Source organism: Chionomys nivalis, chromosome 13, assembly GCF_950005125.1.
Source record: "Chionomys nivalis chromosome 13, mChiNiv1.1, whole genome shotgun sequence".
Lineage (NCBI taxonomy): Eukaryota > Metazoa > Chordata > Mammalia > Rodentia > Cricetidae > Chionomys > Chionomys nivalis.
In genome coordinates, this window is record NC_080098.1 from 69297563 (window position 1) to 69325470 (window position 27908).

Sequence of the window (27908 nt, forward strand, 5' to 3'; positions counted from 1 at the left end):
GCCTAGGCACCTCTGGCCCCAGCCCCTTTCTGCTGCTTCTTGCTTCCCACCCTTCCTGTCTCCCCAGCCTCCTGCTTAGTTCATTTCATACCCCGCAGACACCATGCAGGGCTCCTTCCTCATATCCCCGCCTCCCCACCAGACTACCAACTGTCTCTAGCCATGCCCACTTCACCTCCCATCTGTATCTATCGTTCTGTTTAGTTTTTAAAAATATTTTATTTAGTCGGGTGGTGGTGGCACACACCTTCAATCCCAGCACATGGGAGGCAGAGTCAGGCAGATCTCTGAGTTCTAGACCAGCCTGGTGAGTTCCAGGACAGCCAGGGCTAGACAGAGAAACCCTGTCTCAAAAAAAGAAACAAAATTGTCTTAGTGTATGTGTGTGAGTCCAGGCACACACATGTGCCACAGTCTTCCTGTGGAGGTCGGAAGTCATCTTTTGGGAGTCAGTTCTCTCCTTCCACCATGGGCTCCACGGATGTAATTCAGGTCACCTGGCTGTGGCACTGGTACCAGCTGCACCATACCACTGGCCCTTGTTTAGCTTTCGTTGCTATTAAAAACAGAGCTTACACTACAACCCCAGCTGGCCTCAAACGCTGGGTAAGAATGCTGGAATCGTAGGCGTAAGTCAGCGTATTTGGCTTGCCATCTCAGGCCTGGTGGGCATAATAGTGACCGTAATCCCAGCATTAGGTGAGGGAGGCAGGAAGAACATTCTCCACTACACAGGGAGCTCAAGGGCTACAGGAGTCCCTGTTTCAAAAACAAAACAAAAGCCTGGAGTGGTGGTGGCAAAAGCCTTTAATCCCAGCGTTTGGGAGGCAGAGGCAAGCAGATCTTCATGCGTTCAAGGCCAGTCTGGTCTACATATCAAGCTCCAGGACAGTCCGACTACACAGAGAGACCCTGTCTCAAAATCAAACAAACAACCCAGAACTGAAACAGTTCTGGAGATACAGCTGAGTGAGCTAAAGAGTTCATGTCCAGCCAGCGTTAGATCCTTAGCACTGAAGGGGAAAAGCAAAAAGAATCTGTAGTGCGTAAATCCCACAGCCTTCCATCTTGCTTTTCTTATTTTCAAAGGATGGAGCGTTCCACTGCTTGTAAGTCATGGAGTTTCCTCCTTACCCCCAGTCACCAAGTTTCTTTGAGTTTTTCTGACCAAGGTCATCATTTTCAATTACCAATTCAGTCTTCTATTGTAGCTGTTTCCTTGACTGTATCTGCAGGAGAGGATAGCCATTGCTCACCACCCTTCCCCCCCCAGACCCTGCCCCCTGCAGCCACTAAGTTGCCCCTGAAAACCACACCCAGTCTTGGTGGGTGGCACTTTGGAGGTCCTCCCACCAGGCTTCTTGTCTGCCACCCCTGGCATTGATCACCCTTCACATCACTGACATGTCGGTTTCTCCCACCCCCTGAGCTCCCCCCACACACTAGGAGGCTGGTCTCATGGCTTTTGGGTCCCTAGAATGGAAAAGATGAGAAGAGGCAGGATCCAGATTCCAGAAACCAGCTCCTTGCTGTGTGCCTGTGGCTAGAACACATCCCCCTTCTGTGTTGCCTTTTAAGAGGCTGTTGGCAGGATAAAATGGGCCTGGATGGCAACTTAGAGCATGAGAACCCCCTGCTCTCCTCCCCACCTTCCAGCTCCCTCTCACTTTGTGCTCCCCCACACTTTTCAGAGGTTTCAACACTGAGGGGAGCCTGTGGGCTACAGGACTTTCCAGCATCAGCGGGAGGAGCCTTCCCTGGCCTCATCCTGCCCCTTAACATCCTACCTAGTAAATCTAGGTAGTTTCTGAGTTCCAGACCCCCCTCATCTTTGAGACACTTAGTGCTTCCCAGGCATCATCCCAGTGTCTTGGCTCTGAGCCAAGCACATCAGCTCTACTTCTCACTACACTAATGTCCTCACCCAAATGTGCCCTGCCATTGGTGTGACCTTAGGCGGATCCGAAATGTCCGTATGTGGCTTGCTTTGAGGCAGGGTCTACAGCACAAATGCCTACCTCACTCCTTCAGTGTGATCTCTGCCCCACCCCCCAGCCCTGGAAGAGACATAGTTAGCTTTCTGTTTGCTGTGCTAAAACACCATGACCCGAAGCAACTTGGGGAAAAAGGGTTTATTCCATCGCACAGGTTATAATCCAACATGCAGGGAAGTCAGAGCAGAAACCTGGAGGGTGGAGCTGAAGGAGAGGCCATGGAGGGTGTTGCTCACTGACTTGCTCTTCCTAACTCTCTTCACCTGCTTTCTTATTCAACCCAGGACCACCTGCCAACGGGTGGCACCCCTTCAGTGGGCAGGGTCCTCCCACATCAATTAGTAACCAAGAAAATGTCCCACAGATTTGCCTACTGGTAATTTGATGGATCTGAGCTATATAGGACCCTTTTTATTCCTTTTTTTAATTAAAAATACCTGACTTTAATTTTTTAAATAATGCATTTATTCTTATTTTGTATGCATTTTTTTTTTGTGTGTTTTGCCTGAATGTACATCTGTTAAGGGTGTTGGACTCGCTGGAACTGGAGTTACAGATAGTTGTGAGTGGCATTGTGGGTGCTGGGAACTGAACCCTGGGTCCTCTGGAGGAGTCATCCGTGCTCCCAACTGCTGAGCCATCTTCCAGCCCTGATCCTTTTAATTTAAAGTCAAGGTCTCACTCAGTTGCCCAAACTGGCCTGAAACACTCTGTAACCCAGGCAAGCTTTGAATTTGTGATTCTCCTGCCTCAGCCACTCTTGTAACTAGGATTAGAGAGCCTTGGGACATAATCTAATGTGGCTAGTTAGTTGGTTTTTTTCAACACTATCTAGGAAGTACTTGAAGTGCAAAAATACACCAGGTGCTCCGGGTGAGTTGACAGCTTGAACAGTGACTTGCCGAGAGGCCCACAATCGAGTGGCAAAGTCCATGTGCCTTCAGCATGGCATAGCACACACAACACACACGCTCACTCCTTCCCCAGCACAGGGATTTCCTTGATCATAGACTAAACATCACTCAGTGGTCCCAGAAGCTAGGCTGAGAGGTGTGGGAACAGAGTCAAGGATCAGAGGTTCCTGCTGTGGAGGGCTACAGCACCCTGGCCGTTTATCTGCGCTCAGATCTCCTCGCTGCTCCTGCTTTTATCTCTGGGTTCTTCCCTGTACCCTCGGGACCTGTGACCCATGTCAGTTCAGTTTAACCGGCTGTGCCCTGGTGATGGACCCCATGAAGAAGCAGAGCTAAGAGAAAGAGTAAGCCACCATCACTATATCCAGCATCTGCCATGGCTGAAGCCACTAGCTAGTTTTGGAAAATTATCTCCATTTTTTTCTTAAGTGAGTTTGAATTTCAGCAATAATTCTTCCTCATCTACACAGTCCCTAAGTACGGGTCATTTTTGTCAGTGGCTGAAACCTGAGTTGACCTAATGGCCCCAGGGCTGAGCAAAAGGTCCTGGGTCCTCCTGGACTACTCTTGAAATCTCCCAAGCACTAGGTGTCCTGAGTGCTCTCCTGGCTCTGAGCCGGTAAGCATTGCTTCCCACTATGATGATCTTGGACTCTAGTTTAAGCCTCTTTCTTCCCATTGGTATGGGGCCCCTTCCAATAGTCTCTATTTATTTTTGGTTTTTCGAGACAGGATTTTGCTGTAGTTTTTTGGAGCCTGTCCTGGAACTCTTCGAGCTCACAGAAATCCTCCTGTCTCTGCCGCCTGAACGCTGGGATTAACGGTGTGCGCCATCACCACCTGGCCCCTTTCAATATTTTCAAGGATGGCTGTGGATCTCTGTACCTGCTGCTCCCGGGGTAGGCAGCCACCAAGCCCTTAGCCTACCGCCTCCATTCCTTCCCTGTAGCGAGGCTCGGAGAGGCGGATGTACGCCTTCTGTGTGTACCCAGGCCATGTGGGGCTGAGCCCGGAAGAGGCAGCAGAGAAGCATTAGTTCTGGAGAAGCAGTCCCTCGCCCGCAACCACCCCTCCCTGCTGACTGCAAAGGAGTTCAAGTTGCCTAAAGTAGGAAAAAGCCCCTCTCTCACCGGCTGCCCACGCCAACCCCTGCTATGGACTCTGCCCTGTTGGCTGGGGACGCTGCTCTCTCTCCAAGGGAGCTAATGGCCTCTCCTGCCTGGCATAGATATTGATTTCCAAGTGTAGGCTCGAGTCACACAGCTTCACACTCCAGCTTGGGAACAGGGTGAACTCGGAGCTGGGGGGGTGGGGGGCTAGGCTACCAAAGGGTGGGGGGAGGTACAGGAGCTCAGTGGAAGTCCCTGCACCTCTAGTCCATAGAATAGCAGTCTTGCCATTCAGGCTGGCTCTGGACATGCCATCTTTGCCTCTCTGAGCCTAGGTTCCTGTTTCTTGGGTTTTTTTTTTTTTTTTTTTTGGTTTTTTTTTTTGGTTTCTCGAGACAGGGTTTCTCTGTGGCTTTGGAGCCTGTCCTGGAACTAGCTCTGTAGACCAGGCTGGTCTCGAACTCACAGAGATCCACCTGCCTCTGCCTCCCAAGTGCTGGGATTAAAGGCGTGCGCCACCACCGCCCGGCTTGTTTCTTGGTTTTTAAAGACAGTCTTTTTTTTTTTTTTTGGTTTTTTTCGAGACAGGGTTTCTTTGTGGTTTTGGAGCCTGTCCTGGAACTAGCTCTTGTAGACCAGGCTGGTCTCGAACTCACAGAGATCCGCCTGCCTCTGCCTCCCAAGTGCTGGGATTAAAGGCGTGCGCCACCACCGCCCAGCTTTAAAGACAGTCTTAACATACAGCTATGGCCTGCCTAGCTTTCTGCAGCAGTTTGCCATTGAATTCCCACCGTCCTCCTTTCTCGACCAATGCCACCATGCCTGGCTTGAACCATCACTCTTTGTTTTGTTGTTTTTCAAGACAGGGTTTCTCTGTAGCTGTGGAGCCTGTCCTGGAACTAGCTCTTGTAGACCAGGCTGGACTCGAACTCACAGAGATCTGCCTACCTCTGCCTCTTGAGTGCTGGGATTAAAAGCATGCACCACCACCACCAGGCTTTGAACCATCACTCTTAACAGGTGACAGGACAGAGCGGTTAGGTCCTAAGCACTTGCTTGATAGTGTCTGGTATTTCTCTCCCCTACTTCAGCTTTCCTCTGATGTGGCCCTCACTGCTTGTCCTCACATCCCTCGTGAGCCCTCTAGCTGTCTGTCTTCAGTCACACTCCTGCAGCCACCTCTGCTCCCTACCCTTATCCTGTGCTTAGCTGACTGTGGGCCTCTACACCCCCCACACCCCTGCAAGCCTCTCAAGAGCTGTCTGCATGCTCTCCACACATACACCTGTTCCTCTTTAATGCTGGCAGGGGCCCAGCTCTTTGCTAAACTGATCTGGCAAATGTCACCTTGTTTTGAAATACCACGGGGACTCCTTGGCCTTATCTGCCTGGTTGACATTGTTGGCAACTTCTGGACATGCTCTTGGCCTGTGTGGAGGTCCTGCAGGGGTGCCCTGCAGGCTGCCATGCTGTCCCTGGCGGCTCCCTCTGCTTTCTGTGCCCAGTTCTGTGTTACAGTTTCAGGTCCCTTGTCCGTTTTCTGTGCCGAGTCCCTAGCTATCCTCACACTGGATCTGGCTGGCATTTATTATTTTTAAAACAGGATTAAAAAAATAAAGCGCAGCTGCCAATACTAAAAAATCAGCTTCCACACAAAACACGTGAACGCGCACACACTGTTGCTATCTGGCAAATCTGGCTTCCCTGCCTAGAGGACATGGCGGCCCTGTGTTCAGGACAAGGGGTGGCTACCCCCAGAAGGGCGTCTGGCAATAATTGCCACCCACCCTGTGCTCTTGCTCTTTGGTATCCATGGAAACTGAGAATGGACGGAGAGGGCTTCACAGTTCAAGAGAAACAGGAGAGTACATTTCCCTGTGAACTAAGAGATGCTGTGTTTAATATGCTCAGCATGTCTGTGTTGAAAGACTAACACATCCTACCTGATTCACTTCTGCTGTTACCTGCTGGGGCCTGGGCCTCGGCTCTCCAAAGGTGTTAATTACAAGCATTTATATTGAGTGCCTGCCCCTGCCCCAGGTTCAGTCCTGAATTGAAGCTAAGGTGAATCTAGCGGGCATCTTCAGCTGCTTCCGAGAACTATCTTCTAAACATCTGTAACACTTCACTCCTTAAGCAAACATTTACTTTCTATATAGCAGATGTTCTAGGCTCTGCAGGAGCAAAGACCAGCCCTCTGAGACCTTGTTTTCATAAAAAGGGATCATCCTGAAGGTACTTAAGACAGGGACCCCCCACCCCGCAAAGAGCACATGCCATGAGCACACTAGGCTGTTCTGACCTGAGTCCCCTCTTCAGCTCCTCACCTGTTCAGGTTTGAGACAGGAGATGACAGTTCCTCTAGAATGGTAGAGGGCATCAGCCCTAAGTAGGAACCCCTGGGGAATGATGTGCCTCTATGGAAATCCACCCAAACCCATCAAATACCGCAGCAATGATGGCTTGGTGGTTAAAAGCACTTGTTGCTCTTCCAGAGGACTGGGGTTCAATTCCCAGCACTTAGCGTGAACAACCATCTGTAAGCCCTGTTCCAAGGGATCCAATGCTCTCTTTCGGGCTCCACAGGCACCACACATGATAGTGGAATACATACATCTATGTAGGTAAAAGACCCATACACATAAATTAAAAGACCATAAATGAGCCAGGCAATGGTGACACACACCACTCAGGAGGCAGAGACAGGTGGATCTCTGTGAGTTCGAGGTCAGAGCTAGTTCCAGACAGGACGGCTAGGGCTATTACACAGAGAAACCCTGTCTCGAAAAAAACCAAACTAAATCAACAACAACAAAAAAAAAAACCAAAAACAAAACCTAACCAACCAAAAAGTCATAAATGGTACAGGGTAGAAGGCTTCCTGGAGGAGTACTGGCTTACAAACATAACTCAGTATCAACCAGTCTTAGAGCAATTCAGCCAGCTTTGTTCCTGGTCCAGAGGCTGTACTGGTTACCTTGGTTACATATCTTAACATTTCTGGGCCGCACCTAGAAAATGAGTAACCAACGTTGGACGCTACAGCTTAGTTGATAGAGTTCTTGCCTTGCCTATGATGTACAAAGCCTTGAGTTCAATTCCCAGCATTGTATAAAAACCAGGTGTTATCCCAGCACTTAAGTAGAGATGGGGGAATCTGAAGTTCAAGATCTTCCCTGGGCTACATAATAAGTCCAAGGCCAACCTTGGGATACATTAAACTTTGTTTCAAAAACGAAACAATAAAAAATAAAAATAAAAGAGGTAACCAAGAGACCCAGGGTGTAACAGATAAGTCATGATGCATTGGGGAGGCTAAGACAGGAGAACCAACTTAAGTTGAAGCTGGCCAGGAGACAGTGAGTTCCAGGCCAACACCTGTTTCAGAAAACAAGGCTGGGCATGGTGGCTCACACCTTTAATCTCAGGACTCCAGAGGCAGAGGCAGGTGGATCTTTGTGAGTTAGAGACCAGCCTGGTCTACACAGAGAGCTCTAGGACAGCATAGAGCTCTAAGGCTACATAGAAGGACCCTGTCTCAAAAACCAAACAAGGAACAACTGCATCAAGCTGGAGAGAAGGCTCGAGTCATTCAGAGGACTGAGGTCTGGGTCCCAGCACTGAATGGAAGCTAAAAATCTAAACTCCACTTCCAGAGAATCTGATGACCTCTTCTAGCCTCCAGGGTCACTAGGCACACAAGATGCATACATACATACATGCATGCATACAAGCAAATGTTCATACATAAAAATAACTCTTAAAGCCGGGTGGTGGTGGCGCACGCTTTTAATCCCAGCACTCGGGAGGCAGAGACAGGCAGATCTCTGTGAGTTCGAGGCCAGCCTGGTCTACAAGAGCTAGTTCCAGGACAGGAACCAAAAGCTACAGAGCAACCCTGTCTCGAAAAATCAAAAAAAAAAAAACTCTTAAAAGGAAAAAAAAGCTGGGCAGTGGTGGTCTACACCTTTAATCTCAGCACTCAGCAGGCAGAGCCAGTAGAATCTGAGTTTGAGACCAGCCTGGTCTACAGTGTGAGTTCTGGGCCACACAGAGAAACCCTGTCTTAAAAAAAATTGTATGCTAGAGATGGCTCAGTGGTTAAAGAGCACTGGCTGCTCTTCCAGAGGACCTGGGTTCAAGTCCCAGCACCCACGTGGCAGTTCTGTCCTGTAGCTCCAGCTCTAGAGGATCTGACACTTCACACAGACAGACTTGCAGGCAAAACACCAATGCATATAAAATAGTTAAAAAAAAAAAAAAAAAGAATTGCAGGCACCTGGCAAGGTGGGTGGGATGGTCATATGACGGGTAGGTAGCTTCTGGTACATACTAGATTCCTAGCAACATTGTCCAGGGATCCCTGCGGCTTGTCATGGGGTCCCGTCTCCAATACTGCCTTTCCCTGGAACCTCCTCGGACACTTCAGACCCCCATCTAGGGCTTGAGCTTGGCACTCTGGCTCCCCTCTCCAGCAGATGACACGCGGGCTCACCTGGTAGTCACTGCTGGCCATGTCCCACATCTGCACACCCACCCCCAGCTACGTACTCCAGCCTCCAAGGCAGGCCTGACCAGCGGCTTCCTTCCCAGCTGTGGGCACTGGGCCCAGCACATGGGGTTCACACTGCACCTTCTTCCCAGTGACCATGCAGCTTCGACATTCACACAAGGCTCAGCTCCAAAAACCGTCTTAACCCCTACCCTCTTTCTACTTGAAGTCCTACTGTTTCAGATGCAAAGGGGGAGGCAGACAGCTAGATACAGGTTTATTGTGGCACTGGAACTGGACCTAGTATGGCCAGCACCAATGAGTGACGGTGGTGGAGGAAGTGAAGTAAGGGGATTGTGAAGAAGGTGAAACAGGATTCAGGGAACCCCAGGATCTGGCCAGGAGTCGGGGCTGGGACAACCACTGTCAGCCCTACCCAGAAATGTTGAGGGTGATCACTCTCGATTTCTCACCCCTCAGGCAGGGTGGGGCAGCAACAGTATGTGGAAGGCACTCAGACGTGGGAGAAGGCATGGCTCTTGCAAAGGGGCTTGTCCTTCTTGGAGTAGAAGGTCTTTCCTTCCAGGTTGATTTGACAGATCTGGGAACAATGAAGGTCCAGTCACACTAGGCAGGTGGGAGTGGGAGAGGCCCTTTCCCAACCTGACCTACATCTCTCAGGCAGGCAGGAGATGGGTGTGGGGTGGTGAGGCGTGGGCGTGCGTACACACACACACACACGTTGGGGGGGATGGGTGTGCTTACTGCACAAACAAAGCATGTGTCATGCCAGCTGAAGCCCAGAGCTTCCAGGAAGCGGTCTCCAGCATCAATCTTGAAGTCACAGCCTCGACATTTCGTGCCAAACATCTTCTCATAGTCTGGTAATGGGGTCATGGAAAAGAGGGTCTATAGTCACAATGCCCCCCACCCGGGCCCTCCTCGACTGCCTAGGCCACCGGATACCTCGCTCGCAGTAGGGCGCCCCTTCCTCCATGTAAAAGGCTCTGTTGCGAATGGGTGTCTTGCAGGCAGCGCAGGTGAAGCAATGCACGTGCCAGGTCATCTTCAGAGCATGCATGATCTCCTGGAAGAGGCCACAGTCGATGTCAGGTTCAGACCAACCCCCAGAACACAGGAAAGCTGGCATGGGCCCTCGCACTGCGTGAAATATTACATTTACATATGTACAGCTCCCAGAGCCACTGCCAACTCTCCAAGTCCGCATGTATTAGGTCTCCTCAGACTTTCCATCCCAAACCTGCTCCTCCCACAGTCAATCCTTCCATCTGTTCAGGCCAAAATCCACCTCCTCTGTTTTATTTTTTAAGTTGTCTCATGTAGCCCTGGCAAGCTTTGAACTCCTGAAGCTCTTCTCCACCTTCTGAGGGTGGGTTTTCAAGTGTGTGCCGCCATGTCTGACTCGAAATTCCCCCTTTCTCTCGTAGCCCACATCAGTGAGTACCGAAGGGTCCACCTTTGAGACACACCCAGCCTGGTGACAATTAAAAGGCCTGCTGGGTACAGAGTTCAATGGCCTACACAGCTTTTGAAGGTCCTGTCTTTAAGCCAAGCCCTGTGCAGGATCCAGCAGTCAGGCCTGTCCTGTCCCCTCCTCTCACTCACTCACGCCAAGCACACCCTGTTGGGGCTACATCCCAGTTATCCTTCTACCCACACAGGTCGTCTCCACCTGAAGTCTCCCCAACTCTGACTTTGAGTTTCTGTGTAGAAGTCATTCTCCCCACAGAGCCCAGTCTGACACCAGTGAGCACTCCACACTGGCAGGGCCTCTCCCTTTCCTATCCTGGAACATTTACTTCACTGACACCTTCCCTCTTCCCCCATCCTTCTTAGACGAGGAAGACCCACTCTGTGAATGGATATATTCCAATGGTGCCTAACCCACTGTGGGTCCTCAGTGAACTTGGCCCCAGAGGATGAGCTCTCCCCAGGGACAGACTGGTCATCCTGGAACTGTTAAGTTCATCTCAGCCAGAGGCTGTGGAGGGGCACTCGGCAAGAGCTTTATCCTCTTGTAAAACATGGCTACCTATCTTGGGAACTAAGTACCTGAACCCAGTCTTGTTGGACTGTTTAGAAAATGACCCCAGGTTTGCAGCCAGGGACCCCAGGTTCTTATAAGCCAGATGGGTCCAAGTGGAGCCTGGGTCACTTGGGGATTACCTGGACTGATTCAAACTGTGGTTCTGACAGGTTCAGTCCGAATGACATGAAACCTTTTTTCTTGGTGCCCCTCGTGTGCTAGGCTACTCTACCACTGAACTATACCTAGCCCAGATCTGTAAATGATGCTCACTGACTCAGAAATACAAGTGTGGCTATGCCAAACATAATTCTGGGGGACATCTTAGCTCTGAGATGACAGTACATCTGTACTGGACAAAACTACACCGACTAGTCATCTCTGTGTCTGGCATCTTATTGCCCTGGTCCCCCCCAAAGCTTTCTGAAGCTCATCAGACCTGCCTTCACTCTCCCCTCCTCTTATCCCTCCCCCTCTCAAGTGCCACCTGCGACACAAACTGTCCTTCCTGTGGCCTTCTCTGAGGGAATTCCCATTTGTGCTGGTCTTCCTCTTGAGGTCACTTTCTGGTCACTAGCTCAAGCGTTTACTGACCACCTTCCACCATGGGGCACAGTCCTTAAATCAAACAGTTCTGCTATTGACTCAGATTCCACAGCAAGGGGAGCAGGACAGGACAAAGGACACGGGACAGTGAGGTGACTGTGGAGGGCGGTCTGATGGGAAGAGAAGGTATTGGTGGGGAGAGCAGTGATGGTGCACGCCTTTCAATCCTAGCACTGAGGAGGCAGACACAGGTGGATCTTGGAGTCTGAGGCCAGCCTGGTCTACAGAGTGAGTTCTAGGGCAGCCAGGGCTACACAGAGAAACCCCATCTCAACAAATAAGTAAATAAACAAATTAACTAATTAGTTAATTAAAAGGTATTCCTGGGATTGGAGAAATGGATGTACTTCCTTAAAGGGGACCCAAGTTTGGTTTCCAGCACCCATTTTAGGCCACCTGTAACTCCAGGTTCAGGGCATCTGACACGCTCCCCTGGTTTCTAAGGGCACTTGCGTTCATTCACGGATGCATAAACCATTAAAAAGTATTTAGAAAAATAAGAGGAGGATGAAGAGGTTCGTGAGGAAGTGAAAGCTAAATCCAGGCTGAGGAAGAAGGCGGTGCTAAGAGGATCTAGGATGCCAAGGTTCTGCGGGAGCTCTCTGAGAAGATGGAGAGCCTGGAGAACTGCCGCATGAACGCGAGCAGTGAAGTCCGTGACTGGACAAGAACAGAGCCGTCAGGTCAGGCTATCCCTAGATCGTGCCAGGTGTCCAGCAGTAGACCCCCTACTGTCAATGCTGACATCATCTGAGGTTTGTTCTGCTCTCTAACTCCTGCGTGTGGGTGTGGAGTCAGGAGCAGGGAGGATTTAGGGCCTTTACTGGAACACCCAGAAGACTGATGAGGTCACACTTTTTTTTTTTTTCGAGACAGGGTTTCTCTGTAGCTTTGGTGCCTTGTCCCGGAACTAGCTCTTGTAGACCAGGCTGGCCTCGAATTCCCAGAGATCTGCCTGCCTCTGCCTCCCGAGTGCTGGGATTAAAGGCCTGCGCCACCACCGCCCAGCATGAGGTCACACTTTTATCCCTGGTAAGGTAAGTTCCTTCCTTTCAGGCATGTGGCCACCCAAAATAAAGGCTGTGTTTCCCAGCCTCCCTTGCAGCTCGGTGTGGTCACTGACTGGGTTCTGATTAGCAGGTTGGCAGCAGAAGGGCGAAGTGACAGCATCCTTTAAAGATGGGTGCCTCCCGTCTCTTCTTCCTTTTCTGATCTGGGGATAGCTGGAATGTGGACACCTTGGCCAAGGCTCAAGAGGCATCCTGGACTACGAGTCCATGCTGAGAATGGCTGGACAACAAAATGAAGTAGCCTCAGTCTACCTACCATTCAGTCCCAGGCCACCTCTGGGTGAAGCTCCTAAGAGTTCTCTATTCCTCACTAATCTGAGTGCCACACTGGGAACTCTTTGGCCACACCCAGCAGCCTTGCCTCTGTATCCAGAGAGGAGGAAGCAGAAAGCAGAGAAGCCCAAACTGGCAGAAAATCTGACACTGGAGTTGCCCTGGGCTCAACATCACACTTTCTGTTTGTTTGTTTTCTCAAGACAGGGTTTCCCTGTAGCTTTGGAGCATGTCCTGGAACTATGGAACTAGCTCTTATAGACCAGACTGGCCTCACAGAGATCCACCTGCCTCTGCCTCCCAAGTGCTGGGATTAAAGACGTGCACCACCACCACCCAGCTCTCTCTTGCCCCTTTCCAGGTCTCAGTCTCTATAGTGCAGAACAGAAACCCACTCAGGTTGTCACCCGTACCTGTTCTGCTCCCCACCTTGAGCCCAGGACACCTACAGTCCCCGCACTTCCCCAATGAGAGCACCTGGGAGTGGGCTCCCCTTGGGTCACAGGCTAGACCTGCCTGCCAGGTTTACACTCTTGCTACACAAACCAATGAAGTCTCAAGTCCTGTTTTGATGGTAGCCAAGCTTGTGCAGAGAAAACCTGGTTGGATTATGCTCTTGTGTTTAGCCTTTGAGGGACAAATAGGGTTTGCATCAAATGTTTCAAGTACTGGCATGTTATCTTCCAGTCTCAGCGTGGTACATTAGGAGCAGCAGACACTGAGCCGGCTGCTCGTGGCTTTGAACACTCCCTTCACTTCCGCTGGCAGCTGCAACCCAGACTGGAGAGCGAAAGCACAAGTGGCCCTCAGAGTCCTCGGGTCCAGTCTGCGGCTTTGATTAACAATGAATCAACAATACTTGGGAAGCCTGAACTGGACAGATGCAAACACCGACTTTTTGTTTTGTTTCTTTGTTTTGAAGACAAGGTTTCTCTGTGTAACAATCCTGGCTGCCCTGAACTCACTCTGTAGACCAGGCTGGCCTCAAAAACAGATCCACCTGTTTCTGCCTCCTGAGTATAGATGCTACTTCTTGTTTTTGTCATTATTCCTTAAACAATACAGTGTAACAACTTTCTATGTTACATTTATATTTTATCAGGGATTATAAATGATCTAGAGATGGGCTGAAGTATAGAGGAGGACATGCATCAGTCACATGCAAGCGATGCTATTTTATGTAGGAAAATTGGGCACCAGTACCTATGGGGTCCGGCCGGGACCAACATCCCTTCCCCCATGGACAGCTAATGTGACAAGCACACTGGGCTTCCTACTTCCCATGTAGTCAAGGGGGACAGATAGTATTTCTAGCCAATAATGGAAGTTAGTTTGTATTTTTTGGGTTCAAATGCAAAACCTTACATGCAAGGCGTAGACTTGATCCCAGCACACCCTACCCCACTAGAAGAACGGTATTTGCCTTGTCTCTCCTGCCTGGGCCTCAGAAGTCACCTAACAAGCATTATCTAATACCAGGCACCCCTGAGTATCACTCTAGCCCAGGAATTCTTTTGACTGAAATAAATAACCCTATTTCTAGCAGTGCAATGGTCTTTTCTGTTACTGCAGCCAAATGCAGTTCCAGTTGGAGCAGCAGCTGTCTCAACCATTTCCCTTCTTAGGGTAACATCAGCCTGATGTATTTCAGGGCACTACCCATCCCTCAGTTACCATGGTTCAGATGGAGCTCAAAGCCACCTGTCCATTTTGACAGGATGGAGATTCACTTGACAGCTACAGGGGTAGGCAGACTCCAGCCCCAGGCAATCAGACAAGGGGAACTTGACACAACTCAAGCTAAGCCGATGAGCGGCAGCATCAGAACCTCCAGGTACCAGTAGGACTGAGGTGGTGTCTCTACTGTGGAGCTAAACTGGGGAAATGAAACCTTCTCCAGAGAAGAGCATGCCGGGAATGAATCAAGCCAACAAAAGTAAAAACAGGCAAACTCGGGAGACCATGGTGTTTGGCTGTGCCCGAAGTTAGCATCTTACAGCCCTGGCTGTCCTGGAACTCCCTTTGTAGACAGTCTGGCCTTGAACTCACAGAGAGCCACTTGTCTCTGCCTCCTGAGTGCTGATTAAAGGTGTGCGCCACCACCACTTGGCTCTTTCTTTTTAAGAACTTTTTTATTTAGTATGTATACAGTGTTGTGACTGCACACCAGAAGGAGGAATCAGATCTCATTATAGATGGTTGTGAGCCACCATGGGGTTGCTGGGAATTGAACTCAGGACCTCTGGAAGAGCAGGCAGTGCTCTTAACCTCTGAGCCATCTCTCCAGTTCTCTTCTACTTTTTTTCTTCTACTCTTTCAGGTTGGAGAGGTGGTTCAGTGGTTAAGAGCACTTGTTGCTCTTGTAGAGGACCCTGGTTTGGTTTTCCAGCACTCACATGGTAGGTCACAACCACTTGTGACTCCAATTCCGGGGGACACTGTCTTTCTGACCTCTGAGAGCACCAGGAGTGAATGTGATGCACACACATATATACTGGCAAAGCACTCAATGCCCATAAAATAAATACACCAAAATTAAAAAAAAAAAAGGTTGGTCTTTTAAGACTATCCTGGCTAGTTGGTGGTGGTGATGCAAACCTTTAATCCTAGCACTCGGGAGGCAAAGGCAAGCAGATCTAGGAGTTTGAGGCCAGTCTGCTCTACCGAGCAAGTTCCAGGTCAGCTAGGGCTGTTACAAAGAGAAACCCCATTTCAAACAAACAAACAAAAAATGGATCCAGGCTGGTATAAACTAAAGCCATTACTAGAATGCTTTTTGTTTTCTCCAGGCAGAGTCTCACCATATAACCCAGACTGGCCTGTTACGCATAATCCTCTTGCCTCTGCTTTCCAATTGCTAGGATTAGAAGCAAATGTCACCATGCCTGATGAGGTTGTTTGTACACAGAATGGAACCAGGGCCTTGGACATGCTATGCGAGTCTCCACCACTGAACTATAGTCTCGGCTGTCAGGTGGTTAGGATCCTGGAGATTCCTGCTCAGAGCCCCACACTGAACACACTGACAGGCTCAACATTTACTTTCTTGCCTGCCCACCTGCCCACCTGCCCTCCTGCCCACCTGCCCTCCTGCCCACCTGCCCACCGCCCTCCTGCCCACCTGCCCTCCTGCCCACCTGCCCACCGCCCTCCTGCCCACCTGCCCTCCTGCCCACCTGCCCTCCTGCCCACCTGCCCACCGCCCTCCTGCCCACCTGCCCTCCGCCCTCCTGCCCACCTGCCCTCCGCCCTCCTGCCCACCGCTCTCCTCCAGCTCCACTCACTCCAGTGATCTTCTTCTTGCATTTGGCACAGCTGGGTGCATAGCGCACATCATAGCAGGAGGGGCAAAAGATAGCCCCCTTCTCCTCGAAGAAGCCACCCTCTTCCAGAACCTTTCCACATTGGCTGCACACAAATTCTTCAGGGTGGTATGCGTGGCCCAGCGCTACCAGGTAGCGGCCCCTGCAAGGAGAGGGCATGAATGCAAATGAGGTAGACACTCCAGGAGGAAGACAGGCCTGGTCTCTCCATACAGAAGAGGGACCAAACGTAAGGGCAACCTCTCTTGACGATGGAAGCTGTTTTGGTGCCCTGGTTTGGGAGGGAGCTTGAGACTACCAAGACACTCCTGGGGGGATTACTGTCCACTGCGAAGATGAACCTTCAACAGACCGTGGTGAACACCATCTTGCTTGCCTGTTCCATTTTGCCTGAGCATGGGCCTGGAGGCCCTAGAGAAATGGAGGGGATATTTTACATATCCTTTGCCTAAGGGCTGATGGGAGACAAGAGCAGCCCACTAGGGCCAACTAGGAAGGTTCTAGAATCTGGCTCTGAAGGACTGTGTGACTGGCTGTGCTCCAGGGAGCAGTGCACAGAGGGAGATATCTGTGGCCTATTGGTTCTGAGAGCAGCAGCTTAGCCCAAGCGTGAGGGGGAAGCGGCAGACAGGGAGGCCTTCTTTATCCAGAGTGTGGCAAAGTGAGAGGCACAGCTTCAGAGTGCCGCTGGCACCTCCCTGCTCTCCCTGCTACAGACTGGTGTGCGTGTGGTAGGAAGTGTAGGATTAAGAACCTGAGGATTGGGGGCTGCAGGGATGCTCAGCAGTTAAAAGCACTTGCTGCTCTTCCACAGGACCCAGCTTTGTGTCCCAGCACCCACATGAAGGCTCACAGCCTTCTATAACTCCATCCAGTTTTCCAGGGAAATTCAACATCCTTTTCTAAAGGTTTCTGTGGGCACCAGGCATGCAAGTGGTGCACAGATACACACATGGGCTACACACCCATATGAAAAGCAAAATAAATTTAAAAAGATCTGAGGTTCTACGCTAGATCCCACCCTGCTTCAACCAAATTCTTAATTCTCTCAGAGTAGCAGCCAAGGTATGGCAGGTGGATAAAGCGAGCCAGGATCAGGCTGCGGTGCAGGAAAGCCAGGGTTGTGGGGGACCACTCACCGGATGATCTTGTGGCACTGGTGGCAGATGGGAGTCTTGCCATTATTGCTGCCCCCTCCTGCGCCCCCTCCAGCTGCGGCCTGCACTATGGAGGTGCGGTTCTGCAGAGGCGTGGGTGTGGCTGGCTGGCTATGCCGGGTCAACACTGTGCTAGTTTTGTCTGGGGCATAGCGCTCAGCAAATGCAGGGTCCACGGCCCAGGGTGGGCGGCTGGTAGGGCTGGGGGTGGTGGGGCCTGATAGCCAAGGAAAGTAGATCCAGAGGGGTACTCAGGGAGCCCAAAGTGCAGAGGGTAGAGCCCAGGGTCGCCTACAAAAACCCACCACCCCTATGATTGTGGAGGCTACCCACCCTTCTTCAGACCCAAGCCCACTTTCTTACCAGGCCAGGGTTCCTGGGGTATAGTTGAGGCTGGGGCTGGGGCTGGGGCTTCTGTCCTGGGCACCTGGCTGCAAGATCTGCCATTCAAGGCCCTGCCTGGCTGAGGCTCTGGGCATGGTCCCACCCCCTAACTTCAGTTGTGCTGGCCCCATGGGTAAAGTGTGAGGGCATGAGAGATGCTGGGATGGATTCTGGGTCCCTCCAGGGTACAGGTAGGAAGGGGTGCTTCCCCCAAGTAGGTTAGAATAGGTCTGCTGTGTAGAGTGTGGAAGCAGAGCGGGGCTCCTGCTCCTATGGCAGCCTTTGAGTCTCCTCTTATATGGGAGAACCACGGTAAGGCACCATTATCTTTGTTAGGTACTTCCTCCCACCAAGAAGCAGACCATAGGACCCACGCCAAGTCTAAACCACTTAACATCCGTATGCAAAACATAACCAGACCCAACAAGACAGAAGACAGAGGCAAAGGAAGCAGGGCTGAGAACGTTTATTTTCATGCTCAAGGCAGGGCAGACCTGGCAGATAGTAGTACCACAGGGCCAAGAGGGAAGGCAGTGTCAGACGAAGCTAGGCCCTGTGCCAGGCGGGCTTGCCAGGACCAGGCCAGAAGGAGGTTCAGGTCAGGAACATGAAAGCAGTAGGCAAAGCTTGGGGCACCAATGGGGTGCCCTGGGAGGAAGTAGCAGAGAAAGGACAGCAGAGGGCAGCAGGCTGGCAAGGGCCAGGCTACGACTGCACGTTGAGCACGTGGGCAGAGCGCTGGTGGTGCCAGTCCCGGAGGCGCGTATAGCGTGGGCTCTGTAGCTCCAGGACATACTTTTCCCTGAGGGGCAGAGAGAGAGAAAGAGGAGGAGGAGGAAGTGAAAGGAAGGAGAGATGGAAGGGAGGCAGGGAGGAGGGAGGGAAGGAAAGGCAGAAGGGAGAGAAGAGAGCACTGGCAGGGGAGGGCTGGGAGCAGATGCGGGGAAGTGGCTGGAATGGAAGAGTGGGAGATTAGGGAGAGGGGCTAGTGCCCACGCTTTTACCTTGACTTCTTCATGTATTCCTCATCCGGGTCTTGCACTGGGAGGACAGAGGCAGGCATTGACCAAGAGAAACAACGGTCACCCAGCCTCGAGTCCTGGCAAAGTCAGGCCTAGGCTAAGGCCCAGAGAGTCCGCCCTGACCTGGGCCAGCACTTACTGAACTCTGTGCCCGTGAGGTGGGCAAGGATGCGGAAGGAGCGGGACTGGCCTGTCCCCGGCCGTGGCCGCCAGTCTTCTGTATCCTCCATCAGCCGCTGCTTGCTGGCATTGGGGACCAGCTGTCTGAGCAACTGTCTGTGGGAAGGGTGTGGCTCAGAACCTCTGGTTCTGGGTGAGCACCAGGGGCAGCCCCTCCCAGGATCTGATGTGCATGGGTTACAGTGACAGGTGAGAGGGGAAGGGTGAGGGGATGGGGCAAAGGGCCCTGCTGGATAGGTGGGTAGGTAGGGAAAGGAGAGCTAGGAGGAGGGTAGCCAGGGCGGGGAGGGGCTACCACCCAAGGTGCCAAAAGGAAGGAAAAAAGTGAGAGGAAGAGGGGGCTCACTGACTTGTCAGGGGTCTGCACCTGTGAAGGAAATAAGACAGATAGACAAATAAAGGGACAGACACGGGAGAAGAAAGGTGGGGGAGATCAGAGCAGTGGAGAGAGAGGCAAGGTGGCCATGAGTGTCTGAGACTCGGCCAGCCCAATACCACATCCCAACCCCAGACTGCCCAGGAGGGCGGAGCCTGTGCAAGAGCAACAGCCTTAGGTGGGGCTCTATGCCCACAGCCCTACCCAGCCGCCAGGGACTGCTGCCACACGGTTAAGGGGCTGGGGTACAGCACAGACTGAGCAGTAGCGGGCAACTTGTGTGTGCTTGTGACAGGGCTAGACAGTGTGGACCACAGACAGGAGTGAGTGGGCGAGTGGGCGGGGCTGACATACCCATTCTGCTGCGGGGTGCTGTCAGTAGGTAGGGGTGCCCCAAAGGGCCTGGCCGTCTTGTTGAGGGAGGCGCTTGGTGCAAAAGTATACCTCGGGGGGTCGGCGGGAGGGGTCAGGGCCTGGGCAGAGACAGAGCCGGGCAGGGTGGGTGGGAGTGGGGGCTGAGGTGGGAGCAGAGTCACCACCACCAAGGACAGTGACAGGTCAAGCTCCGCTTACACATCTGGCCAGAGGCTAAGGGTGGAGGGGTAACTACGATTTCAAATCCATTTGGAAGTGATGAACTCAACCCACTCTGTGCCAAGGGAGACCAAGGATGGGCAGGCGCACACAGCACAGGCTCGTGGGAAGAAGCAGGCAGACAGACAGGCAGGCACGTGTGCGCCCAGACCGTGCGGCAGCTCCTAGCTCCACTCTCAGTTCCCACATACTGCCTATACTGGCATCTGCCCTCTGCCCTTAGCCAGGAAGAGGGTACCAAGGCTGGGTCAGGGAGGGCAGGCCAGCCCTTTAGTTCAAGCCCCTCCCTTTCTCAGCCTAGATATTGCCCGCACAACCTACCTTCTGTGGTTTGCTCTGAACAGGCTGGGCTCTGGAGAAGAGAAAGGAGTGACGGCGGGTGAGCCAGACCAGAGATGCCCTCACCCCTTCATCCTGTCTCATCCCCCACCCTCCCCCGTACCTGCTAAGACCCAGGCTGAGGCGCTCCCCACAGGCACGGATCTTGTTCTGGGCCTCAATGTGTGTGAGGTTCCCTGCGTTCTCATCATCGATGCTCAGCACCCAGTCTCCCACAGCCACGCCAGCCTGTGCAGCTTTGCCCCCAGGAGTGAGCTGGGGGAGGAAAGGTCAGAGGCCCATAGACACACGCACACCCAAGCTGCACAACTGGTCATCCCATGGCTTGATTGTCTGTTCTCCTCTGTGACCCCCCTCACAGTCCAGACACAGCTGGCAGACAGTCACCTTCAGGCTAAAGGCCACACCTGCAAGCTAGGACCACAGCCTTTGAGGTCTCTGTTGGTCTGCTCTGGAGGCTCCTTCCCCAGGCACTGAATGTCTTCATAAATGTACTCTTGCTCTCACTGTTGCATACTCTTTTTTTGTTTTGTTTTTTGTTGTTTTGTTTTGTCAGCCAGTGCTGGTGACCACCATTCCACCAGGCCTACTACATTCCCTCATTTGCTACCCAAACCAGAAAATTCCCAACTCAAAGCCAAAAGGACTGGAGACATGGTAGTCTTCCAGAGGTCTGAAATCAAGGGCCACTCGGCCATCTGGCAAAGGGCCTGGTACCACATAGAGCAGGCCGAGTTTACACTTCACGGGTAGTAGGAAAAGTGGGGTGCAGGCTATCAGAGGCCCAGCGGGCTCCTCAGGTGAGCTGGTGCAGCGTGTACTGAAGCAGAGGGAAGGCAGAGGTTCCAGGGATACTAAGGACAGTCTCTGACTCAGAGACTGCAGACACTAGGGGGAGCTGGACTTGACAGCTCTATTCTGTGCCTGAAGGGGAGGTGAGCAGAGGAGAGAGAGGGTGAGTCACAGTCCTTTCTTTACCTGCTAACAACCGGTAAGAATAGCAACTCCCAGAACACCTAGGACTAACACCGCATCTCCTAGCGTGCTTGTAGAGGAGTCTGGCGACACACCCTGCTCACACTCAGAAAAGACACAGCACCGCCAACACCTGAACTCAAGTCATGCAGCCAGCAAGAGCTGCAGCCAGGGTTTGGATCTCCACCAGAACAGGGCAGCTAGGCTGTGCAGGAGGACGCAAGTGAGGGGAGCTCCCCATAAAGACTCTGGGGAGCTGGGCGGTGGTGACACACTCCTTTAATCCCAACACTCAGGAGGCAGAGGCCAGTCTGGTCTACATACTGAATTCCACAACAGCCAAGACTATAAAGAGACCAAGTCTCAAAATAAATAAATTTTTAAGAAATTAAAAAAAAAAAGACTTTAGGTACCAAGGCTAGCACTGTACACACACAATGCCAACACTCGGGCACACTGAGCAGGACTAGCTAGTTCAATTCCAGACCTTGTCTGAAAAGAGATTCCTTCATGCCTTAGCTAATTTGGGGTCTTCATGCCCCTCTCACCTTTATTTCACTCCTATCAGTGCCTTATAATGGGGACAGGGAAGTGACACCCCAAAGGGGAAGTGACTTGCGCATGGTCACAGTGAGTCACCGATAGATGGAAACCTGGTTTAGCCACTCCTTCCTATACAGGCTGCTTCCTGAGAGGTGAGGGGTGAGACTGAGGTAGGGGGGGGTCTTCTGAGGAGGAGCAATTGGCCCCTAAAGGAGTGGAGGAGTGAGGAGGCAGGAGGAAGCATTTGAGGGGCCAGACAGCAGGCAGAGTGGGAGAAGGCAGCATGGGGGGCCCTTTGGGAAAGGTGGCTAGTGAGATTAGGGGAGAAGGCAGGGGACTGGACAGTGTTACAGATGGGGGTGAGTCAGCCTGGGAGCTCCACTGAGCAGCCCAACCCCCAAATCCCAGACATTACCTCATTTTCCAGGCCTGGGCCCACAGCCAGCCCTAGCCCCTCCTACCTCCCTCTACTCTGGGGTCAGGGGAGGGATAGCAAGCTGGCTGGCCCAATTTAGAAAAGCCCACCCCACCCATCAGGGCCCCATTCCAGGGCAGGGCTCAGCTGGTGGCCCCACCCACACGTTAAGGCTGCTGACAAAGGAGCCCAGGGACCAGAGTGCCCCCAACAGGCAACATCTCAGAGGCCATCATTACCGACAAAGAAACCAAAACCTACACCACACTGGCCAGCACTTTCCCAGAGGGGAGGAAGAAGATGTAGGATGTATGTGTGGGGGAAGGGTCCATTGCTCTTAGTCACCCTGCTGGTTGGGGCGGATTCCAAGACAGCCCCAGGGAAGGGTCCTGGGAAGAAGACAGCCTGTGTGCCTGCCTACCCCTGAAGGATCCTAGGGAGAATGCAGTCTGAATGCCTGCCTCCCCTGGCCACCATGTCTGACTCCTACAGAGATGCAGCTTTGACATCCCTCTCAGGCTGAGCAGTGCTGGGAAATTCTCAGGCCCTTCTGGGCTGGGCTTGCCCTGGGTTTCCTGCCAACAGCTGCCTGCCTACTCCATGGCTGGGTGGGCCTTCCTAGGCAGGCGGATATCAGGGCAGGAAGTCCCTGCCCCCTTTTTGACCCCCTAGGTCGGTCAGAGATACCAAGTTGGCGTGCTGCCTCACCCACTCTGGCACAAAGTTTGCTTTAAGCCCTACTGACACAAATGACTGACGGATGGATCAGGTGAGGAGGGGCCCAGACGTAGGCCAACCCTTCTGGGTTCTGTTAACTAGCCACTGTTGGCCATCCCAGCTGGGGCTGCATTCTTGGGCTTATAAGGCAATCCCCCTGCCACAGGGAGGAGTCAGCTCCAGCCCCACCCCCCCATCAGACAGAGGAATGGGAACAAGAATCTAAGAGGCCAGCCTCACTACACCTCTGCCTAGGGTCAAAGGTCACTACAGCCTGACTAGAACCAACAGACTGAGACTCGGGTCCTGGCTCAGCTTGGGAAGAGATCCTCTTCCTTAAACTTACAGAAGGGACAAGCCGTTTTGTGCCTCAGTTTATACCCTTGCTCTGCCAGGGACTTGCTGAGTGAGCTCTTCCGTCCCTCCCAGTTCTGTCCCTTGGCAAAGCAGGATGACCACTGCTATCCTTGAGTAGCAGTGACATTAAAGCGAGGTGCTGCTTGGCACTGGCTCCACACACTGCTCTTCAAGCTAAGACACTTCTTAGAGACATCAGCCGGGATCCCATACTGCAGAATCGGTTTCTCCTTGGCACTCACAGATCGCCAAGGGGGCTTGGTGGGATAGCACTGAGTACCAGGTCAAAGCAGGAAGGCTGGGGGCGGGGGCTCCTCTTCTACTAGCCACCTAGGTGGGAGTCCCTGGAATAAGTGTCTGTTTGGACCGGGATACTCCTGTCCCGTTGGCCCCAGCTTGCTCCTGCCATTCCCATCATTTCCTGGAAACATGAGCACCCAAGAACCCTTGGGGAGTACGTTCCTCAGTCTAGGCTCACCCGAGAGATGGAGAGGGGCACATTGAAGTCCTTGCCCCCTTGCAGCCGAAAACCCCAAGGTGCTGGTCCCTCCAGCACTACCTTGAAGGAATCCATGGTGTCTGTTCCTGTGAGGAAAGGGGAGCGTCAATACTGCAAACTGGCAGGCAGGTCCAGATCTCATCTCTAGCGTTGCCCAGGTACCAGAAAGCACAGGCGGCTGCTCAGCACACACAGGCACTGGGAGGCAGGTATCTCGTCGGGTTTGGCGGGGCTCCTGGCAGGCAGACCTCACAGGCAACAGGCAAGTTCTCCACCCTGCCCCCTGCTACCGGCAGGGTGAGGAAAGTCCTCATCAAGTTCGACTTCTTTTCTCCTCCAGGGGTGGGCTGTGGGACTAATTGGCACTGCTTGGCCCAAGCTAACCTGGAATCTCAGGAGGGCGGCAGGGTGAGTCAGGGGCCAACTCCCCCTCCTTCTCCGGGTCCCAGCAGGCCGCTGGAGCCTGCTCAGACTATATAAGGCTTGTAAGCTGACACTGTGGAGAGCCCGTGGAGGGAGCACTTTAGGGGCTTGGGATGTGAGGGGGAGGGGTGGGAAGGAGACCGCTGGAATGGGTTCTAGCCATTTTGGGACAGGTCGAGGCTGCAGGCAGCCAGGGCGGGACCCCTGGGCACAGCAAGGGGGGGAAGAAGAGGGGTGCTGACTCTGTGGAGAGTGACGGGGCCAAGTCCCTAGCGCGTGGCCAGGGACGGGATTCTTTCTGGAAGCCAGAGAAAGTAGTGCCACCCACGCACGAAGCTCCCTTCCTTTCCAACGTGACTCTGTTTCCCCTCGTCTCCCGCCCCAGCCCGACGCTTGGCCGCTTCCCCACCGCACACGGTGGCGCAGGCGCCAATCAGCCCCACTTCGCCGCAGGAAGGCGGGGGCGGAGGCTGCGGCCGAAGCTAACCGAGGAAATCTGGCACAGGCCACGACCGCCCACGCCCTCACCAGCACCTCGGAAGGCCACAGGACCCTACGGGCTGCAGCTCACGAAGTCCCCTCGCGGCCGCCCGTACCTGAATGCCCAGCTGGGCCGCTGCTCCGCAGCCTCCCAGAGCCGCGCTGGGATCCGGTGCTGTGCTCTGACCCCGCCTCCGCGGACGCCACGCAATTTGAGCCCGCGGAAGGGGGCGGAGTCCTAGGCCACGCCCTCCCCAGGCCACGCGAGTGGACATCCCGGGGTCGGTGGGAGGACCCACCCAGTCTATAAGCCCTGAGTCTCCGGGAGAGGCAAGGAGAGATTGGGCATTTACCCGGGCACTTACTCTCTCGAGCCCGATCGCCGCCCAGCCTGCGCCCTGCTCCAGGCTTTCACCCAAGCCCCTTGCGCCTCCCACTGGCGAAAGAGAAGAAAAAGCAGCCTTTTAAAACACCCAGGTTTTAGTGGTCTCTCTCCTTATTCTCCCTTTGTGGGGAAAAATGGCCTCATAACACCCTTATGTCAGGGATAATGTAGAGGTCAATATGGACGGCACCATCAGAGATTTCGGACTGCCTAAATTTCAGGAAATGGAGCGAGACAGGGTAGTTTCAAGTTAGCTTTCCGGGGGTTAGGGATGTAGCTCAGTGGTAGAGGCGCCTGCTTAACTTGTCGGAAACCCTTGGTTCAATCCCCAAAACCAATCAACCAAAGTGAGGCTCGCAGGACAATCTGGAAGCCAATGAAGAAGTGAGTGAGTAAGTAAATAGTAAGAGCCGACAGTCTCTGCTGCTCCAACAACAGAGTTGGAGAGGGCCCCTTGCTCCACTTGGGGCCTGGCAGTGTGAGTCCATCCAGACAGAACCAGCAGTCCACGGTCCTGTGACTTCCACCTAAGCTGCCAGCACCACTATCGGCATGGATTATATCCCCTTTGTACCCCAACCGGAGTACACAGTCCCTCCTATGGGGTTGGGGTGGAAGGGGCTGCCATGGGGTGTTCTCAGAGCCCCTACTTTTACCCTTGGCATTAGCCAAGGCAGAAGGGCAGAAGGGAAAGCTGAGTTCTGCTGAGTGTTTGACTGAGTGGTGGGGTGCACAACCTCCCTTGCCCCTCCCAGGACCACCAGTACATCCCCTTTCTCCACCATGGTCCTGACTACTCAAACTCCCTCCGGGGAGTTGTCACCTTTGAAGAAATCCTCGGTAGGCAACTAATTGTTCTTCCTCTGGCGATCCCTTGTCTCCCAACTCTGCCGCTTTCCCGAGGTCTCCATGGCCTCCATCAAGTCAACTGCAGCCTTCAGGTTTCATCCTGCCCTGCTGAGGAACGCTAGTCAAGGCTAGACTGTGCTACTTCCTTTTATTTTTTTCTCTTTCAAGATCCAATGCCCTCTTCTGACCTCTTCAGTCACCAGGCACACACGTAGCACACACACTTACATGTCAGCAGAACAGTCATACACATAAAATAAAAGTAAAATAAAATAAAGTCTGCTGATGTAGACCGGCTGTCCTTGAACATGCGTGGATTCCAGATCTTCTCGCCTATACCTCCTGAGTGCTGAGATCACACCACCAAGCCCAGAGCTTCCTCATCTAAAATGACCTTTCTCCCTGGCTCTAAGGCTGTCTTCCCCCACTAGCTCCTCATCTGCCTGCCTCCTGTCTGCGCCATCTGATCACTATTCTCACATTGTAAGAGCCCATATTGTCCTTTGGTTTTCAATAACACCGAAAATGACCAGCCCATGCTTCTCCCTGAGGAACCACAAGCGTCAATAATTAATACCTTGTCCGGATGTCTGCTAGGCCATTATCTCAAACCCTGTGTCCCAATCCAAATTCCTCTAACTCCTTCCTGGTCCCAGTCAGTGACATCATTCACCCAATCTGCTCAGTAGAGCCTATGAAATTACATGTCTTTTCTCATCTCCGTCATCCCCCAAATCTGCAAATTCCACCTTTAAGATTCTTCACAGCTGGGCTGGAGAGATGGCTCAGTGGTTAAGAGCACCGTCCGCTCTTCCAGAGGTCCTGAGTTCAATTCCCAGCAACCACATGGTGGCTCCAAACCATCTGTAATGAGATCTGGCGCCCTCCTCTGGTGTGTGGGTATACATGGAGGCAGAAAGTTGTATACATAATAAATAAATAAATCTTTAAAAAAAAAAAAAAAGATGGTCACGATTTATCAGTAGAGAATGGGAAAGCGAGTTAAAAACAAAGTATGCTGGCTGGTGAGATGGCTTCCACACGTGACCCCTTATTAAAAAAAAAAAAAAAAAAAAAAAAAAAAAAAAAAGATTCTTCACAGCTAATCATTGCCGCTGTTCCGCTGCCATCTTATGCTTCCACACCTACCAGTCTCAGTCCCCGAGCTGATCGACCCACTCTCCCCCTTACCGCTGCAGGCTTCATGAGTCGCCTATGTGATATTCTTAAAGCAGAGATCACACCTCATCTTTTAGCATCCAGTGGGCTCACAATACTTTTAAAATAAAACTGAAATCCTCAAGACCTACGCAAGACTAAGAAACTGGGTCAAGTGTTAAGCCTGGCGGCACAGGCCTGTGTAGTCCCAGCTACTGGGGGGAGGGTTGCATGTTCAAGGCCAGCCTGGGCAATGTAGGGAGACCCTGCTTCAAAATAAATAAATAAAATACAAAGGAGGGGAGAAAGTTGCGTGAGACAGGAGGTCTGAATCTCTAATACTGGGAAAAAGAGAGGCAGTGAAACTGGGTCAGCCTCCTTCCCAGGCCGGCACATTCCATTTATCCCTTCCTGGCCTTCCCTCCGCACCTTCAAACACACTCTTGCCTCAGGGTCCCTTCCCATCTTGCAATTCCTTTTGCTTAAAACACTTTTTTTCCCCACTGGAGATCGAAAAATAGACTTTTAGAAAAATATTCTCTGAGGCCGGGCGTTGGTGGCGCACGCCTTTAATCCCAGCACTTGGGAGGCAGAGGCAGGCGGATCTCTGTGAGTTCGAGACCAGCCTGGTCTACAAGAGCTAGTTCCAGGACAGGCTCCAAAACCACAGAGAAACCCTGTCTCGAAAAACCAAAAAAAAAAAAAAAAAAGAAAAGAAAAAAAAAGAAAAATATTCTCTGTTTGAACACTGCTTCCTCCATGGGGGCTTCTCTAACCTTCCTGTCTAAAACCTCAGTCCCAGCTGGAGAGATGGCTCAGTAGTTAACAGCACTGACTGCTCTTCCAAAGGACCCATGTTTGATTCCCAGAACCCACAAGGAGGCTCATAGGTGTCTGTATCTCCATGTGCATCAGGTATGTACACGGTGCACAGATACACATGCAGACAAACACTTATACACATAAAATAATAAAAATATAAATTAAAAAATTTAGTCGGGCAGTGGTGGCACATGCCTTTAATCCCAACATTTGGGAGGCAGAAGCAGACAGATATCTGAGTTCCAGGCCTGGTTCAGGCCAGCAAGGACTACACATAGAAACCCTGGGGGTGCGGGGATGAGGGAGAGGGGAAACAGCAGGGGGAGGACACAACACACGACACCAAAATATTAAAACAGTTGTCCCCTGACAGGACACTTGTATCGCACCTAGTCCCTTAACCTA

The 27908-nt window shown here is 52.3% G+C and overlaps 1 protein-coding gene across 8 annotated transcripts; it reads right to left on the reverse strand.

Annotated features, from left to right (window-relative positions):
* Nucleotides 1-8754: 8754 nt before the first annotated feature.
* On the reverse strand, nucleotides 8755-24668 carry Pdlim7 (PDZ and LIM domain 7). 8 transcript variants are annotated; one of them, XM_057787733.1, is made up of 15 exons: nucleotides 23771-24333; nucleotides 23549-23669; nucleotides 23366-23472; nucleotides 19984-20135; nucleotides 19863-19893; nucleotides 19302-19420; nucleotides 18918-18938; nucleotides 18531-18667; nucleotides 18374-18410; nucleotides 17349-17416; nucleotides 16968-17202; nucleotides 15790-15970; nucleotides 9476-9596; nucleotides 9275-9390; nucleotides 8755-9110 (listed from the first exon to the last, which is right to left on the reverse strand). In XM_057787733.1, the coding sequence occupies exons 3-15, from the start codon at nucleotides 23459-23461 to the stop codon at nucleotides 9024-9026; spliced, it is 1401 nt and encodes a 466-aa protein (XP_057643716.1). In that variant the 5' UTR covers nucleotides 23462-23472; nucleotides 23549-23669; nucleotides 23771-24333; the 3' UTR covers nucleotides 8755-9023. The 8 variants fall into 8 exon arrangements, with proteins under 8 accessions (XP_057643716.1, XP_057643717.1, XP_057643721.1 ...); XM_057787734.1 differs by lacking the exon at nucleotides 18918-18938 and having other exon boundaries at nucleotides 23771-24331; XM_057787738.1 differs by lacking the exons at nucleotides 23549-23669; nucleotides 23771-24333 and adding an exon at nucleotides 24406-24668 and having other exon boundaries at nucleotides 8756-9110.
* Nucleotides 24669-27908: the final 3240 nt, after the last annotated feature.

What these genes read in the sequence shown, in the direction of transcription:
- Pdlim7 (XM_057787733.1), bottom strand. Translation starts at nt 23,461, where the DNA reads ATGGATTCCTTCAAGGTAGTGCTGGAGGGACCAGCACCTTGGGGTTTT. An exon ending in TGCCCCTCTCCATCTCTCGG is followed by an intron (nt 20,136 to 23,365) that starts GTGAGCCTAGAC and finishes TTCCTCCCCCAG; the next exon opens with CTCACTCCTGGGGGCAAAGC. An exon ending in CCTCACGGGCACAGAGTTCA is followed by an intron (nt 18,411 to 18,530) that starts GTAAGTGCTGGC and finishes CTGTCCTCCCAG; the next exon opens with TGCAAGACCCGGATGAGGAA.